Here is an 18,876-nt window from a genome sequence, read left to right on the forward strand (position 1 = left end):
GCTGTTTTTCAAATGCTAGCATTTCTCGATGCGGTATATTCATACACTACTCGATGCGGAGACGTTGCTGCATTTCTTGAGATTGCATCAAGAACATTTAAAACCTCCCTCCCACAAATGGGCGGATCAATTAATGTTTGTGTTGGTAACGTCGACTGCCACACTGGAACATTAGAAAATCTGCTGACATACTTGAGAAACTCAACTGGCGGTGCTAAACCGTACGAATCGAAATAGATAATTCCACGTGGATCGATCGCGTAAGCAACCCAGTGAGTTCCCGGACCATCTTTGTTGTCGAGATTGATAATGCCAGTTTCTGGATTATTCGGCCGCGTCGGTAATTGATCTCGCATAAATACTCCTCTGAAATGTTTTATACGCAATTTTTTAACAGCATCGAGTAAATCAAAATTGCTCAACGGCGTTAGAATTTTTTTGGATACCATGATGGTGGAGTTCCTGGTAGTCTTAGCCCTGATCCGCGAGTGGATCTCCCCTTTTTTTTCTTGTATCCCTTTCCGATTGCTTTCTTTAGTGCCATTCCAGCTGCGGTTCCAACTGTACCTAACGCTGCAGCTTTTGCCGCTGCGCCAAGTAATCCTGGAATTGCAGCGGCGAGTATTGGGATGAGGGGAAATATTCCACCGGTTTTAGTCATGTCCTTGATAGCTGCAGCAGAGAAATCAAGGCGGATACCGGTTTTTGCTGTTAGTGCCTTATTAAAATGTTTAATCTGAGTGGCCGTCAACGACAATTTGTTTGGACCACTACCAAGTTGATCTCGTTTTAACGTTATTGATGTCCCGCACGTGCTTGCGTGTTTCGATTGCAATTTCTTCGTTTGACCGGAAGTCAAGGTGACATTAACATGACTGTATGACATTATATTTCAGAAACTAATCTAATTGTTACATGTTTTCTACTGGAGCGTCAATAACTCTCATTCGTCCGCCAACACCTTCAAGCAGCATTGCTTTATCGGAGAGTATAACCGCGACAGCTCTAAAACCACCAGGAATTGCAGGTGGACCAACAACTGCAGCGGGAAACTCACCAACGTTAGCTTTGAAGTGTATATCAACGACAGATTGTTTTGTTAAGTCCAAATGTTCCAATGAAAAGTAATAAATCGGATACAGCGTTGTAAAATCCAACTGTGATATCTGCAAACCCGTGTCAATATTTTGATCGCGTCCCATAAATGTCATTAGACGATGATACGCACACGCAACTTGATTATTTTCAAAATTTATCACTATATCCTCGGATGGTTCTTGATGTCCGTTTATTCGCAGCGAAACCTCAGAAACAGCGAGTTTATCAAATATCATATGCGATCGGGTTTGATTATTTACTCGTGCGTTAGCTTGAAGTGTTATGAAAATATGTCGCGGTGCTGACACACCCTGCTGTGATGAGATATGCCACGTGAATTGTCCAACACCAGCACCTTGAATAGAATCTGTTGTTGTTGTTAACCATGATATCAGTGATTTACCGCCTGTGTCCATAAAAGAGAGTAACCGTTGCTCCTCAGTGATCGATGGGGACATCACTGGCATCCACAACGCAAGCTTTGATAATATTACTTTACCGGCAGCGACAGCGGGATCATCGTCTCGCCAGATAGCGTCGTTGTCGTCACCTTTTCGCACAAATACAACTGTGTGCTTAGCTCCAAAAATAACCTTTCTGACATTTCTACAGAACCCAAAGATGTGAGACAGTGGAATTGCGCATGAGAATCTCCTCCTTACATCCCCCAACATTAATTGACGTGTCTTAAATCCTAAATTATAATTAGGGTTGGAAAATACTAAATCTTCAACATCATTATTAAGAACAGCAGGAGCAGCACGGTTGTATGGTTGTCTAATAATGCTAGGTCTACCATCTGGTTCATCATAATTATCCTTAGCAAACATCATAGTCGGACCAGCCGATCTGGTGTAATCATCTGAGTATCGTGCTAATCCGACGATTGTTGTGGCAACGTCAACATTATCCTGAATTGTTTCAATTTCTCTCCCGTCAATGCTGTATGAGGCACTTCTAAATAGTGCCATGATACCGTTATTAACAAACCCAACTTGAATATTAGCGTCGTATGGTGTATCAATAGGAACATCTGTTACAAGTTCCCCCGTGACTTCAAGAAATGCTTCAGCGGGCAAGAAATATCTACTTGTGTCCTGAACTTGTAATTCAATTCGTCCTCGCTGATTAGGATTTCTTGCTTCGTAAGAATAATACTGATAATCGCGCACGGATTCGTCTTTGAGTATTGGTGCTTCCATATCAAATGCTGGATCAGATACGCGTTTAAACATTTTATATAAAATTATTGTCGTCTAAAACGAAGACCACTTCGGGAAATTCCGCTTCCTGATATCAGACTCGTATTTATTTGTTCAGGTATTTGAGTTACAAGCTCTGCAAGTTTTTGATTGGCAGCCTGATTTATTACTTTACTGACGTCCGTGGGCATAAGTTCAGTACTGGCCAGTTTCACCGGTGGTGGTTTTTTTGATCTACGAGTTAACCGTAACAGTCTATCCTTGATTGACGCGAATGCTTTCCCGGCGAGATCACCAACAGATCCAAGGGCTTTATCCTTAATGACATCAATAGCTTTCATCGACAATTGTTTTGCAATCGGTAATGCCTTAGGGGCTATTCTTGAAAACAAACCAGTAATTGTATCACCGAGACCATCTCCGTAGGTTGCTCTGTAGACTGGTAATCGCGAGTTCACTACGCGGACTTGTAACACACGAGCGTGTCCGGGTTGAGAATTGTGCACGATCATTTTATTTAATTATTGTTTCTCTAACTAAATTTGCTAGTCGCTGTGGTAACCATCCGCGAGTTCATCAATGAGTCCCCGGTAAACGCCGATATCCATGATGCCACGCTGAAATAGTCTCTGACAGATATTTGCGGCTTCATTTATAATTTCCGGAGAGTTGTTTCCGGCGCGTCTTCCTCCTATGAGAACTTCCAACCGTGATACGTCATTGATGATATTATCAGGACAGATATTATAACCGTGACCGGTGTAACCTTTTCCCATTTTCATCAGTTTTTCCCTTGTTTTAGCAATTTCAATAGCTACAAAATTTTTATTTTTTCTTTTGCTTAATAAAGTAGCTTTAACACCATTACCCTTCATTTTTTCTAAATTTTGTATTTCCTCGTTTAAATTTTTTAATTCATCATTTAATTCGATTAGTTGCTCTTCTAGTATTTTCCTTTCTGACACATCGGGTTGCGGAGAAGGAGGAGGAGATTTATAATCATCTTCTTCCTCTTCTTCTTCCAGAGGTGGCGGCGCTGGTTTTTCAAGTTTTCGTTCAGGCTCCTGGCGCTGTAACGGTGGAGGAAGAGGATAAGGATCTTGCGCTGGTACATATTTTGGCGGCAGAGACGGTGGTTGATTTGCAAGTTTATTTATTTTTTTTATATATTCATTATATTTCTCACCACCACTCTTTTTTCTATTATAGTATACGAGAAAAATATTTTTAACAAAATCACTGTCTTTCATAGAACGATATTCTTTGCCCAAAGCAAGATCCTTGCGATCCCATCCCCGTAATACCATTTCGGCTAATTTATCTTCTGGTGTTCCCTTGATCGCCTTAACAAATCCTGGGGTGAATTTTTCAGCGGCGGGAATAATTGTTCTGGGTTTAATCTTTTTAGCAACAACAGCTGGACCTGCAACAACTGGACCTGCAACAGCGAGATCTACACCACCAGGTGGAAGTCTATCCGAGATAGTTTCCAAAACTCTTCCATGCTGTTGTAATACTTCAAGTAATCCCGGTTTTCCCTTATCAGGATCAGCAGGATCAGGTTTTCCTACGATTGCAGTTTTAACAGTTTCAGTAGCTGTTGTAACAGGTTTAAACAATTCCTCGGCGGATTCTGTAAAAATCTCTCTTTCCTGCTGTCGTAACTGTAATTTTTGCCTAACACTGTCACGGACGGGAATAAATTTTTTAATCGCGGCTAGTCGCTCTCGAGCTAGTCGAGTTGTAAGCGCTTCTCCGATATTTGCCATTATTTATTTGTCAATGATTTAATTCCGCTAACATAAAAATGTTTCCTTGGAAATCTTCGTCTTCGTAGAGCAGCAGAGGGGGCGCAAACTACACCTGATTTTTCAATGATACCTCACCGTGGAAATTATGTCGGATACGAGTCGGATTTATTGAAGTAACTCGCGTTATATCAGCGGAAATACAAAGCATTTCTGGAAATGCGAAGCATTTCTCAAGGACATTTTTTTTTGTCCTGTATTCTGAATAGAAGGGTTTATTTGTCGAAATAAGCCCTCTATCGAGGAATAGTTTCCTGGAGGGGTTTATTGTGAAAATAGTTTCGGTCTGTTCGCCCCCTCTGCTGCTCGACCACATTACATTAGGATAACTTTCTCTGTTACCTCTTAATCCAGCCTTCCCAGAATGACAAAAGAAATGTCTATCTGACTACACCACTCCCTCGATAACTCTCGCCCTGATAACTCGTGAACCCACTTATAACGTGGTGTCAGGCGTGGATCCCATTTTTTAAACCCGAAAATACCCCCCAAAATGTATACCTATTTGTTGAACTTAAAAAAAATCATGATCAAAATTGGTAATGGAAACTTTGATGTATTGCTCATGTTATCGTTGAAAACAGTAGATAGGACCCGGAAATTTTAATCAACACTATGAAATATCAAATTTAAAAATAACTTTCCAAGCGACATTCCTAGTACACTGTAATTAACGATATGTAAGGAAATTTCGATCAATGAAAATGTCACTTATGCCGAGTGGAGGCAGTACTTTAATGTAAATAAATACAAATTAAATCAATTTTTTATCAATTGAAATTTGTGTTCTAGTTCCTTTTAAGTGTAATCATCATAAGTGCAATGTGTCCTTTTGTAATTAAACGTAAAATGCATCAATCTACCGTAACAGCTATGTCCGCAAGTGTTTCTCTGAGAACCTAATTATGTGCCAACCATGTTTTGATAACTGACTTGGGGAAGTATTTGTTGTATTGTTGCACTGAATTAAAAGCTGGCCTCCTTTACATTATCATGTTAATTATGTCTTTTGAATAAAAAAAAGGAGGTGGAATAAAAGAAAAGTTAAAAGGCACAAAAATCGGACTAACTTAAAATCTAGCAGCCTGAGTCGTATGTCGGGTGAACTCACTTCATTTGATCAATCGAACACTGCAATAACGTTATTGTGTATGTAACAGAAACTACCTTAAATTAACTGACTCTTTCATAACTGTGATCAAAGATAACAAGGCAGCAAAGCAAAAAGAATACTTCATAAAATAAAGAGCTTGATTTCATATATATGGACCATTGTGCGCAAGCGAGTTTCAGAGAATTTTTGAACTGGCATTTAGAGATATCCTCAGGGATGATAAGAAATGTCATTACTACTTCCAATGAAATCACGACATTCACCTTGTACTAACTGAACAACTAAAAAAATGAGTTTCGATGTAGACATGTCACAAAATAAATGTTGCATGTTTTTGGAAAAAAAGGAATCTTGTTTGGTGGTGTATCAACAGTTAGTCTAGTTCCCAAATTGTGGACTACCGATTTGGCAAGATACTATTATATACCACTACTGGAACCAGACTCCTCAAGAAAACAAAAAGCAGTGACATAATGCACATATTTTTCGCGAAGCACGTGATGGTTGTTCAAACCAGTTGGAACAATCTTTCATATGTTGGATATTTTGAGAAAAAAATGTTATTTAAACAGAATAACGAACAACTTTATTAGAAAAAGCGCATTATTAAAAACTATTATCAACATGATTGTTAAATGAGGATTCAGTCATTAAACAACACAGTTCCCTAACGCTGTCCCCCCCCTTACGGTTTTCTCGATGTCAAAGCGATTTTTTTCATTTTTTGGAGGTCCCTTGGTAACTCGTGCCTCGCTTATAGTACGATCTATGTTTGTGGACTATGTTTGTGTGTGTGAGTTATCAAGGGATAGGTATATATATATATATATATATATATATATATATATTTTTTATAAAGATAAACAACTTTTACAAATTAATTCCCCTTTCAACCCACTAGGAAGTTATCATTATACCTGGATGTACCAGTTTTTACTTTAGCTGCCATGCTAGAAAGATGTACTCTGTAGAATCCATTTTATCTTATACTTAAATTTCATCATACATGCAATAATTTCAGTGGTATAATAAGTCCAAATGTTATTTTATTTGGTGCATACATGTTTATGAATTCAGTGAATTTATTCACATTTGTATAATTATTGTCAATGTAATTTTGATCACTACCATTCTGTTTTACCAAAGAAATTTCAAGTGCTGTACGTGTCAGTTTTGTATTTGTGGTCATTTTTGTATTTGTGGTCAGTTTCTGATGTATATTTAACTGGATGGATATATAGAATGGAGTGGGTGGGCGGTAGTTCATTTATGTTCATTCAACTTATTTCTAGTTGATTAGTTACTTTGTCGAAAGATTATTTTTGAAAATAATTTTCATTTTACTGAAGACCTTTCCTGTTTTTCCTCCAGGCTATTAGAGAGAGCCTCTCACATAATTCTTGATGAAATTCATGAGCGAGACTTGCAGTCTGATTTTTTGATGATCATCCTGAAAGATTTGCTGCCAAAGCGCCCAGAACTGAAACTTATTTTGATGAGTGCTACACTGAATGCAGATTCCTTTTCCAAGTATTTCTGTAAGTAACAAGCAACAAATGCAGTACAAGCTTCATGAAATATGTTGAAGGCTAATTACTTTTTGGAAAAAGAGGACTTTGACCATTTTGTTAAAATTCATATATTATTAATATTTCAGATATGGAAAAAAATCTGCTACTTTTTATCATTTCCAAATAGCCTACATGTATCCTTCATGCATCACTTTTTGCAATTACTTTGCTTGTCCTTCATTGCTTTCCACACCAAACAAAGATTATTCCATTTTTACTGATTTCTCTTATCTTACCTGTTCATAATATACAAATTATGTGCAAGCTACCCATGCCACCAGGGTAATCTAGGATCAAGTACTGTATAATAGATAATTTGAATCTAGGTTCAGGATCATCACATAAACATAGCTCAAACTCAGACATTAAATTTTCATCTTTACCCTAAAAAACATCACTTAATATTTTTAGTAATAAATGTTACTCCAGGCTGGGAAATTACTTGAAATCGACCAATGCATTTTTCACCCAGATATGTACCTGATGGGACTTCCTGTTGGCGGACATGTTTGCAACATGGCAGAATACCAAACTTCCATGCTTGTGTCTCCAGTCCCAGACTGCTATATCAATAGATGGTAATGGTCTGGACGCATATGCCTACCATCCAAGACTTCAGATTCCAAAGTCATAAAGAAAGCGAGGGAATCGGAGTGTTGCCTCATCCTCATTGTCTCACTCAGACGGGAGAAGTCATGGATCAATGACCTCATCAATCTTGCAACAGAAACTCCTCAATATTTAGATTTTTCATTATCTACTCAAACAACCATGATGGCAGTTGTTTCATTCCTACCCAGAGCTACTGAACCTGCATGTCTTGATCATATTAAACAGACCCTCAGAAATAACAATTCTCACAACCATAAAGGAGAGAATTGCCCTAGCAAGAAGACCCTTGACTCTGAAAGCATACAAAAAGCAAATTATATGTTTTCATCCAGTGGTACACAAACCAACACATTTTACCTCTTAAGACATCTATACCACCAATTGCTAACCTCTGCTCTTTCAAGAGAGAATCTTTGCACTGAGTATGAGAAAAGGTTACTGCTCCATGATCGCTGACACCTTTCCTCACCATGAAGAGAGGATATCAGACAAAACAAGGACTTATCTGACCTTCTCTCTGTCTTTGGGTATACATGGATAAACATTTTAGCCCTATGCCCAAAGCAGAATCTATCTTGGGTATTAACCTGGCTGAACGAGGCACATTTTGAACCACTTTCAGTGGCATCTCTGGCACACCTTTCATGCTAGAGCTGCTTCCTCATGGTATTAGCGATGTCGGGCAAAACAAGGGGATACATGCCCTATCAGCAGAACATAGAACCTGAGGTGTTGTATTGAGGGATATCATGCTTCTTTCTACCTCACAGGAAAGGACATGAGGATATATCAGTACAGCTCGGAGGAACTTATTACACATTTCGACTCATGAGATTAGAGCAGTTGTCACTGGCCTAGCATTTGACTGGAACTGTTCACTGACATCATCCAGGCTGTTGGATGGAGAACAGAGTCCACATTCCCTAGCTTTTGTTTCCAAGATCTGTCATCCCAAAGGGCCCAATTCAATCTGGTGGGACAACAGGTTATCTTTCAAGGTTGATCGACAGCTTCATAAGATGTGGCTTCACGACTTTGGCTGGATTTGAGGGGGAAAAGTTTTCCCTATTTAAAGCTACACCCTGACAGATGGACTCCCCTACAGTCAGGTTACCTAGAAGTTGTCATACATACCTTAGGGGACTGGAGATGGAATATCTGTGGTAAGAAGATGTACCTTCCTCCACCTCTTACCTATTCATCATTGGTATTATGATTGGGTAACATATTTAAAAAAGAAACCAATTTTTATTATTAAAATGTGTTTCTTCAAGAATACCTACCCAATCATAATTCACATACACCCTTCTGGTTGCCTCGCAGTTACATCCATAGAGAGCTTGCCTTCCACTCCAGTGTTAACTGACAGGTTCTTAGACTTTGCCACCAATCCTTATAGGGAGATCACTCTGCCTGACTGCCACATAGATCAACAAAATTTATTTAGCTCCCATTAGCTAAAATTGGTATCTGGGAGGGTTTGATATGTGAGACAGTAGTAGTTCTCCTAAGGTATTTTATGATTGGGTAAGTATTATCAAAGAAACATTTTACTAGAAAAAATTCGTTTCATTTGGGGAAGGAGGAATTATATTTTCAAGTTTAATGGGGGTTTACAGGTAAGACAGTAGTAATAAATGCCTCTGTCTAGTAGGGGTGTTAACATTTTATCAGTGCAAACCAACTGTGCAAGCACATACATGTGCTTATTATTGTCTTTCAATTAGTCTCTTTCATGGCCAGAATCATCCTGAAAAGCATAGGTTAATAGTTTGTATTTGAACAAGATAAAGATAACAAATCATAATACAGATAACTAATCTAAATGTTTAGCTAAGCATGTTGTTGATGTTACATACAGGTGGTGCTCCTATTTCGACAGACATCATACAGACTGGAGTTACATATGTTGATATACTGTTGGCAGTATCTGCAATGAATTAAATGCATCCTGCCCTCCTTGCTGGAATATAAATTTAACTTTATCTGGGCTTTGCTGATAGCAGATTGCTTCCTGAATTGCCTTCAAAAATGAATCACACCTGAACACTATTCCAACTGAAATAATCATGCATTTGTTATGTTAGCTTACATATATGCACTAAAATCCAGCCAAAGTAATGTTGCTGTTCCTAAACATGTCAATAATGTTTCATACAGACGGCTTGAACATTCTCATTCAAAGCATTGATATGTAATACCTTTTGTTTTTCAAACATGCATCTAGCTTCTCTTTGATTTATGTATATTGGGTTGTTCCATTTTGTGAACTTCATTTATGCAGATTAGCACAATGGGCTCACCCAAAGCAGTCATCAAAGTCCAATAACACATCACACTAGCTAATGCCAGTCAGTTAAGTGAAATATGAAATGTTTGTTTATATCTGACTGCTCTGCCTTTTAATTTATTTAAACTGCCCCAGACTACATGTTTTATGCATATACTGAAGTTTTTTTTATTAAGGTTGCTGAAAATTGTGTTTTTCAAAACACATCCTTGTCAGGGGGTCTGTTTGTACAAAATTGTGTTTTTAGCATGACATGCCTTGTTATGACATGCTTATGTTGGATATAAAAAAATTAATATTTTATAAGACCTTAAGGGGTGGCACAAGAATTTTGTGTCTGATATGTCTAGGTACATTTGACACAGGTCTGATGATTTGTATCAAATTTAAGTTCACCTACAAAGTAGAGGTAACCTGTCGTTCTATCCCCAACATTGGGGTCCTCATCTGCACAGATATGTACACCATTAGTGAATGTCAGCCATTCTTTCTCCCTAGTTGCTAGGCAGCAGACTGGAGTGGTTTCATAACATCCTCCCACTACATGTACTTGAGTTCTACAGAATAGGTCAGAGATTTTTGTTTAGCTCAGGGCTTATGCACTCTGTATGAATACTGTCTTACCTGAAATCAGGAAACTTGGTAAGGGGATGTATGAATGTGAACTTCTCCCTGATCAGATATATGTCATGATTTATTGACTATTGTTAAATTTTGTTATTTCAGTTTATTTCTCAAGCTATCTTAATGATATCATCGTCAAACTATATGATTGTGTGCATGTCTAATAATACCATACCCCTACCATAAAGAAACGTCACTCTGACTTTATATGCTGTGCATGTGTGTGCATGTGATTTGGATTTTTAACATAGCTTTAACAATTTTTCAGTTATATTGCTACAATGCCTGAAGTGTGGCAGTTTATAGTGATATCTAGCACTGGGGCATCATGCCACAGACATGTAGCATGATGTCCCACCCAGTCACATTATCCTGACACCAGGCCAACCAGTCCTAACACTAACCTTGTAATGTTGAGCATCAAGTGAGGCAGCTGTTATTACCATTTTTGTAAGTCTTTGGTATGACTTGGCTGGGGAATCGAAACCCATGGCCTCCCACATGCGAGGTCGATGCTTTAACCACTAGGCGACTCAGACTGTATACGCTGTGCTGTGTTAATGGTAGTGTATGGTCAAGCCTGCTGTCTGATATGTCAGATCCTATATTCATTCACAGGTACAATTCATGGTTATCCTGCCATGGGCAATAGATTGCAATGCGCTGTACTGTGGACTGTTCATATATTTATCATTCAGGTGCTAGCTCTTTGCAGCAATGCTTCTTTTATCATGATTTCTTACAACAATATAAAACATTTTCATTTCTCAATCACAATAGCAGGAATATTTTTATAATTACTCACTTCTGCATTAATAGTCTTACGTATAACCAGATTTGAAAAAATTTGTCTCAGAAAATAATAGCAACAAAAACAAAATAAACAAAATTAATAGTTATTTGATTTTCATGCATAGTTTTCTCAGAAATCTGCAACTTTATACATGAATAATTAAATTTAGCACCCCGACACTCATAAAGGCACTCCAGTTGTATTCTAAGATAAGGATATTTTCACGTTAGGCAGGTTAGCAGTTTTGTGTTTCAAGTCAAAATGTATTGACAGCAGGTTTCATGGTCCTTTAGAAACTGGCCATTTTTTGGGATTGGGAGTGGTTGAAAAGCAGAAAATGGTCATTATCATGGGTGAGAGTGTGGTCAGAAAGTTGTTTTTGACAATGCTGCTTTTAATAAAGGAATGTTTCCCCTTTCCTCCTTTCGTTCCTTTGAATGTTCTCATTTATTACTATTTACTAATTTCATTGTGGAGAAGTTTTGAACACTGTGCTGAGACAGAAGTGTATACTCTGTTGACTTTCAGACAAGTGCCCCGTGCTGAACATAACTGGTTTCACCTTCCCAGTGAAGGAATACCTGCTGGAGGATGTGGTGGAGATGCTCAGGTAAGTGCATTGTAGATAACGTGTTGTTGACATGCCTTAAGTCTGGGCAATAAACACAGACATGAAAATAATAATAAAGCATACATGGGTCTTCCAATATATTTGTACAAATATTAAGTGCATATATCTGTTTATAAAAAAATATTTGTGCAAGGTAAAATTTGCTGATCAAATGATTCTTAAATTTCTTGTTAGGTAATTAACATGGCTGTTTATGTATTTTTCTTTTTTTTACTTCTTTATTAGATCACTTCCATGGAATAAAGGAATACTGTTGTACAAACCATAGCACTACCACTCACTAAATCTCAGTGGTTTCCATTTGTCTTCATCGGTTTTGAAAGAGTTTTTTGTCTGATGGAGCTGATTTTGGATGTGAACATTAGTTGCATATTCATTATTAACAATTTGCATTTAGCTCAAGCTTTTTTTAAATACTGTATAGATACTGTTAATTGTTGTGGAACTTGGTGAGAGGATGCATATAAATGAGTACTACACCTTCATCAAAAATAGGTCACTTGGACCCATATTTCATACTTGGAGTAAATTTTGTTTGAAGTTTATTTCTCAAGCTCTATTCATGATAGTCAGAAAAATAGATAATTGTATGCATCTCTGTTAGTACCAATTTCTTTTAACAAAAGGTCACTGTGATGTATATTTTACATTTTAATGTGTTTGGTTAAGATTTGGGATTAAGCTGATGACTAAATAGGCTGTTTGCATACTGTATATATACTGTTATACATAGATTTACATTTGTTGGTTATTGTTTATCATGGATTAAGCAACTTGTACAATACACAGGATGTAATAAAGACAAAGTCAAGGAAGACCTAATGGCTTTAGTGTTGATGGTTCAGTAATAATTTGATTAACAATTATTAGCTGTCTAAGGATCTCACACCTTTAAAAAAAGCAAGAAACAGTGTAAAGATATTTTTTCTTTAAGAATATAACACATTTTGTCAAATTATTAAATCAGAAAATTGTTTATTTGTGCACTAAATTTTTTTAGTACTAAAAGAAATTGGTTACTGTACAGTTTTGGGATCCACACCATGTTCATGCCATATACAAATTCATGTTATGACAAAGTGTGTTATACCAGGATTTCATGGCCCGTTCTGATATGCTATCTTCAACAATTTACCTGTGTTTTGAGTGGACTGCATGCTGAATGCTTTTCATTTGAAGCCTCATCTGTATAGTCTGATCAAGGTAATTGTTGTTGCATGGCTAATCAAGGTAATTGTTGATGCATAAACTATTCTTGTACTACTGGATGTCACTCCAAATTACTTGACGCATGTGACTGACCAGGGTAATTGTTGATGCATGGCTAATCAGAGTAAATGTTGATACATGGTCAGTCAAGATAATTGTTGATGCATGGCTAATCAAGATAATTGTTGATGCATGGTTAATCAAGATAATTGTTGATGCATGGCTAATCAAAGTAATTGTTGATACATGGTCAATCAGGATAATTGTTGATGCATGGCTATTCAAGATAATTGTTGATGCATGGTTAATCAAGATAATTGTTGATGCATGGTTAATCACAGTAATTGGTGATGCATGGCTAATCAAGGTAACTGTTGTTGCATAAACTATTCTTGTACTACTGGCTGTCACTCCAAATTACTCAATGCATGTGACTAACCAGGGTAATTGTTGATGCATGGCTAACCAAGATAATTGTTGATGCATGGTCAATCAGGATAGTTGTTGATGCTTGGCTAATCAAGATAACTGTTGATGCATGGTTAATCAAGATAATTGTTGATGCATGGTTAATCAAGGTAATTGTTGATGCATGGCTAATCAAGGTAACTGTTGGTGCATAAACTATTTTTGTACTACTGGCTATCACTCGAAATTACTCAAAGCATGTGACTAACCAGGGTAATTGTTGATGCATGGCAAATCAAGGTAATTGTTGATGCATGGTTAATCAGGATAATTGTTGATGCATGGCTAATCAAGATAATTGTTGATGCATGGTTGATCAAGATAATTGTTGATGCATGGTTAATCAAGGTAATTGGTGATGCATGGCTAATCAAGGTAATTGTTGATGCATGGCTAATCAAGGTAACTGTTGCTGCATAAACTATTCTTGTACTACTGGATGTCGCTCCAAATTACTCAAAGCATGTGACTAACCAGTGTAATTGTTGATGCATGGCTAATCAAGGTAACTGTTAATGCATGGCTAATCAAGGTAAATTGTTGATGCATGGCTAATCAAGGTAAATTGTTGATGCTTGGCTAATCAAGGTAATTGTTGATGCATGGTTAATCAAGGTAATTGTTGATGCATGGTTAATCAAGATAAATTGTTGATGCATGGTTAATCAAGGTAAATTGTTGATGCATGACTAATCAAGGTAGTTCTTGATGCATGGCTAATCAAGGTGATTGTTGATGAATGGACTATTCTTGTTCTACTGACTCACTTCAAAGACTAATTCTGTAAAACCTGGCTTCTTAGAGTGGGCAGTGATAACAGTTTCAGAAGCTTTCTTTTAGAGCTATGATTTTAAAATATGTAATGCAGAAAAAGTCTTCTATTCTTTGTAAACTCATACTTGCCACCATTTTGAAATAATTGAAAAGAATATTTTTTTTATATTGTTTTATATCAATATGTCCTGTCACTATGTATGCATGTATGTATTATTTATGTAGGTAGGTAGGTATGTTTGCACAATACAGGCAAAATAGAACAGGATAAAAGTTACGATTTTAAATTATAAACATTAAATATTAAAATGTATTGAGAGACACAATTTATAAAAACAATATGATTAATCAGAAGAAAGGCCAATATTTTATTGTAAGGATGATTTTAGTCTGTATTTTTGCATGATAATTGATGTTTACAATGGCTGCTGTAAACCATTAAAAGCCTCAAAGAAGGTTTCTATGTAATCATTCATTATTGTTCATTACACTATGGTGAATTTTCTGTTGCATTATGATGTTACATGAGGTTGATAAGCATGGTTGTTAAATATGAAAACTTTACAAATAATTGTATTGTGATATAGCATCAGGTTGATGAGCATGGTTGTTAAATATGAAAACTTTACAAATAATTGTATTGTGATATAGCATCAGGTTGATGAGCGTGGTTGATAAATATGAAAACTTTACAAATAATTGTATTGTGATATAGCATCAGGTTGATGAGCATGGTTGATGAATATGAAAACTTTACAAATAATTGTATTGTGATATAGCATCAGGTTGATGAGCATGGTTGTTAAATATGAAAACTTTACAAATGTATTGTGATATAGCATCAGGTTGATGATCATGGTTGTTAAATATGAAAACTTTACAAATAATTGTATTGTGATATAGCATCAGGTTGATGAGCATGGTTGATGAATATGAAAACTTTACAAATAATTGTATTGTGATATAGCATCAGGTTGATGAGCATGGTTGTTAAATATGAAAACTTTACAAATAATTGTATTGTGATATAGCATCAGGTTGATGATCATGGTTGTTAAATATGAAAACTTTACAAATAATTGTATTGTGATGTAGCATCAGGTTGATGAGCATGGTTGTTAAATATGAAAACTTTACAAATAATTGTATTGTGATATAGCATCGGGTTGATGAGCATGGTTGATGAATATGAAAACTTTACAAATAATTGTATTGTGATATAGCATCAGGTTGATGAGCATTTTTGATGAATATGAAAAAATAAGAATCTCTAATAAAAAAATACATGTATTATGCCTATTATCAGATTTTACAGGCTATCTACACTTATAATAAATATGTTAATATTTGATATATCTGTTTTTAAATATTTGCTTGGAGACCACAAATTCAGTCACAAAAATAAAGAAAATGTAAGTGTCAGAATTACAGTTGCAATAATTAGACTTGAATTTAAATCTCAACATTCTGTTTGTTTGAAGAGGCCAAAAATTGTTTGACAAGAATTAACTTCAGAACGAAAAAAATGAAACAATTTCTGTTCAGTTTATCATTTTTACAGTTTTTGATAATCTTTGGAAGGTTCAAATGATAACCGACATAATAGTATTTTTGTTACTTTGTTTCTTGCCACATATTTTTGTATACGGCAAAATAATTACACAAACTAATCACACTTTGTAGTTTTGGTAGTTACTCTGTACTTATGAAGATTCTGTGAAAACCATATAATCTGAGGAAATTATTTTTTAATAAAAGGTCTTTTTTTCACACTTTGATTTCAGGGATTTATAGCAAAATATTTGATGTTTACTAATCTTTTTCTCCATTGTCAAAGAGGGAATTAAGACAAGGTTATTGGAAAGAATATGCCAATTATTCCATATAAGATATTATTCAGGTACCAAAGTGCACATCATTCAAGGAAAAAGTCACTATCAGCATGGAAGAAGAAGTCAAGAAAGCATCGTGATGAGTTGAATCAGTTACAGGAAGAACAGTGGATGTTTGATGCTTGGTTAAGGAATCTCAAGGGAAAGTAAGTTTAGTAGATTTAGGGATTAAGTAAGTTTAGTTAGAATGGAGTTTAATTTAGTTGATTGAAAAAAGGAAACATTGTTGCACCATAACTGCTACATAAACTTTCTTGTCTCATCTGCAAAGCACAGATAAGATGTAGGAATCACTTTTGAAACTGTGTTGTTATTGTTGACATTGATGTCAATATGAAGGTTTTCATTCAGTAAATTGTAATACATTATGAGTAGATCTGCTGCCTTGTGAATCCAGCCCTCCCAGGCTAATAAAAGGTGTTTAACACACCTTTTGGCTTGTTTTAGTTGCAAAAGTGCGACAGAAAGGTGTCTTCTGGCTGATAGGAAAGTCACACATGCTGCCCGAGGACATATTCTTTTCAAATGAAAAACACCATTTTATAGGTATTTGGTGTATTAATTTTGTACTTATTATTTGCTGATGTAAGAATAGTAAACATACCAAATGTACTATATGCCAGTGTTTCCATGAACACTCTTGAAAGAATTTAGACCTTAATTTCTTTCCCGTGCCTTTGCAAAACTTTGCACACAGAAAACCTATAATTCCAATATGACAGTCAGGTGTAATGTAACTTAAATATTAAATGAGATTATGAAATATTAATGACTCTTTACAGTTTCTCACCTGCCACCATAGAAACTCTGCGTAACATGGACCATGATGTAATTGATTTGGACCTCATAAAGACTCTTATCAGATACATAGTACTTAAGAAAGGGGTAAGTAAATAATAATAGGTTATTTTAGTAATTGGCATAGAAAATACATTAGATACATAGTACTTAAGAAATGGGTAAGTAAATAATAAGTTAATTTAGTAATTGGCATAGAAAATACATTAGATACATAGTACTTAAGAAATGGGTAAGTAAATAATAATAGGTTATTTTAGTAATTGGCATAGAAAATACATTAGATACATAGTACTTAAGAAAGGGGTAAGTAAATAATAAGTTAATTTAGTAATTGGCATAGAAAATACATTAGATACTTAGTACTTAAGAAATGGGTAAGTAAATAATATGTTAATTTAGTAATTGGCATAGAAAATACATTAGATACATAGTACTTAAAAAGTGGGTAAGTAAATAATAATAGGTTTATTTTAGTAATTGGCATAGAAAAAACATTAGATACATGGTATGTAAGAAGGGGATAAGTAAATAATAATAGGTTATTTTAGTAATTGGCATAGAAAAAACATTAGATAGATAGTATTTAAGGAAGGGGTAAGTAAATAAAAATAAGTTATTTTAGTAATTGGCATAGAAAATACATTAGATACATAGTCTGTGTGCTGGACATTGGAAAGTCACAGGACAAATTTGACATTTTAATGCTTGAGTTAAATCACAAGTACAAAACGGGGCATGTGAATTTTACAGTTTCCTAATTTTAAGTTTAAAACTTCATTCTTATAAATTGTGTGTGCATCTAAGCTACAGCTTGATGTCCAGACAAAAAGAATGTCCTGTAACAGAAATTATCCAGTCTAACAATAACAAACAACTGCTTTCTGTGGGTAAATTGGTGTATGCAACAACCCTTTGTAGATCATGAAGATTAACATTGAGTGGTGGTCAGTCAGATATCATCCTTATGCTGATAAATTGACCGAGTTACACCTGTATTGTAATATGTCCAGATTGCTTGCTTGTGAACTATTGAGCACACATTTTAACAGCACCTATGAAAATTCTAAAATGTTGTAAAGGAGCTTGTCCAAAAATAACTTAAAGACCAAGTTGACACATAATTCTCTGGACATTGAAAATCAAGCAAAAATTGAATTTTGTGTCAGTCAGCAGACATTCATTACAAAAGTGTAAGAAACAATAAGAAGTTATTTTAGCAGATTTGTGTAAAATGATTAAATATATCTAGCTAATAGCAAAGGACAAAATAAAAGACAATTTAAAGAAACTGTTGTTGTAAATTGGTATAAAAATATTAGTATAACAAAGAGAAATTATCAGTCATTGTTTTAGTAAATTGGAATGTTTTTATGATGTTCACAAAACCTTGTCAGTAGAAGTTAAAATGTATCCTGTTGATATAAATTTGACTATTAGATGAAAATGTTACAAATAAAGACATATTTTCCAGAATTGGAAGTATCGACTACTACAAGACTATAAAACTTTTAAGTTGGATAATTTTTCTCTAGTGCAAGTGACGTAGAACTTTTAGTAATCCAGCATTAGATAATACTGAATGTGCTTAAAACATTACTCATTCAGACACACAATCACCTGGTACTAATCAATATACCTTTTGCCTTCCACCACTAATAAATACCACTAATAAATACCACTAATAAATACAAGCAGACTATTGCCCTATGTGTACAAATTAACTAATAAAAGGCCCTATCAAGGGATATGTGTACAAATGAACTAAAAGAGAGGCCAGATAAATGGATATGTGTACAAATGAACTAATAAAGGGGCCAAATAAAGGGACATGTACAAATGGACTAATAAAAGGACCAAAGAAGGGGATATGTATACAAATGAACTAATAAAAGAACCTTATAAAGGGATATGTATACAAATAAACTACAAAAAGGGCCAAATAAAATGACTTGTGTACAAATGAACTAATAAAAGGGCCAGAGAAAGGGA

The 18,876-nt window shown here is 35.4% G+C and overlaps 1 protein-coding gene across 2 annotated transcripts in view; it reads left to right on the forward strand.

Moving 5' to 3' along the window:
* The window catches only part of LOC149781581 (ATP-dependent DNA/RNA helicase DHX36-like), a 116,248-nt gene that overhangs the window by 33,981 nt on the left and 63,391 nt on the right, over positions 1-18,876 (forward strand). For both annotated transcript variants that reach the window (XM_089935625.1, XM_089935626.1), the window contains exons 11-14: positions 6,594-6,760; positions 11,641-11,722; positions 16,095-16,232; positions 16,869-16,971. In XM_089935625.1, the coding sequence (XP_089791751.1) occupies positions 6,594-6,760; positions 11,641-11,722; positions 16,095-16,232; positions 16,869-16,971 (490 nt within the window). The remainder of the gene's footprint in view (positions 1-6,593; positions 6,761-11,640; positions 11,723-16,094; positions 16,233-16,868; positions 16,972-18,876) is intronic.

The sequence above is a fragment of the Sinohyriopsis cumingii genome, chromosome 15 (assembly GCF_028554795.1).
Source record: "Sinohyriopsis cumingii isolate HCF-2022 chromosome 15, ASM2855479v2, whole genome shotgun sequence".
NCBI classification, from domain to species: domain Eukaryota; kingdom Metazoa; phylum Mollusca; class Bivalvia; order Unionida; family Unionidae; genus Sinohyriopsis; species Sinohyriopsis cumingii.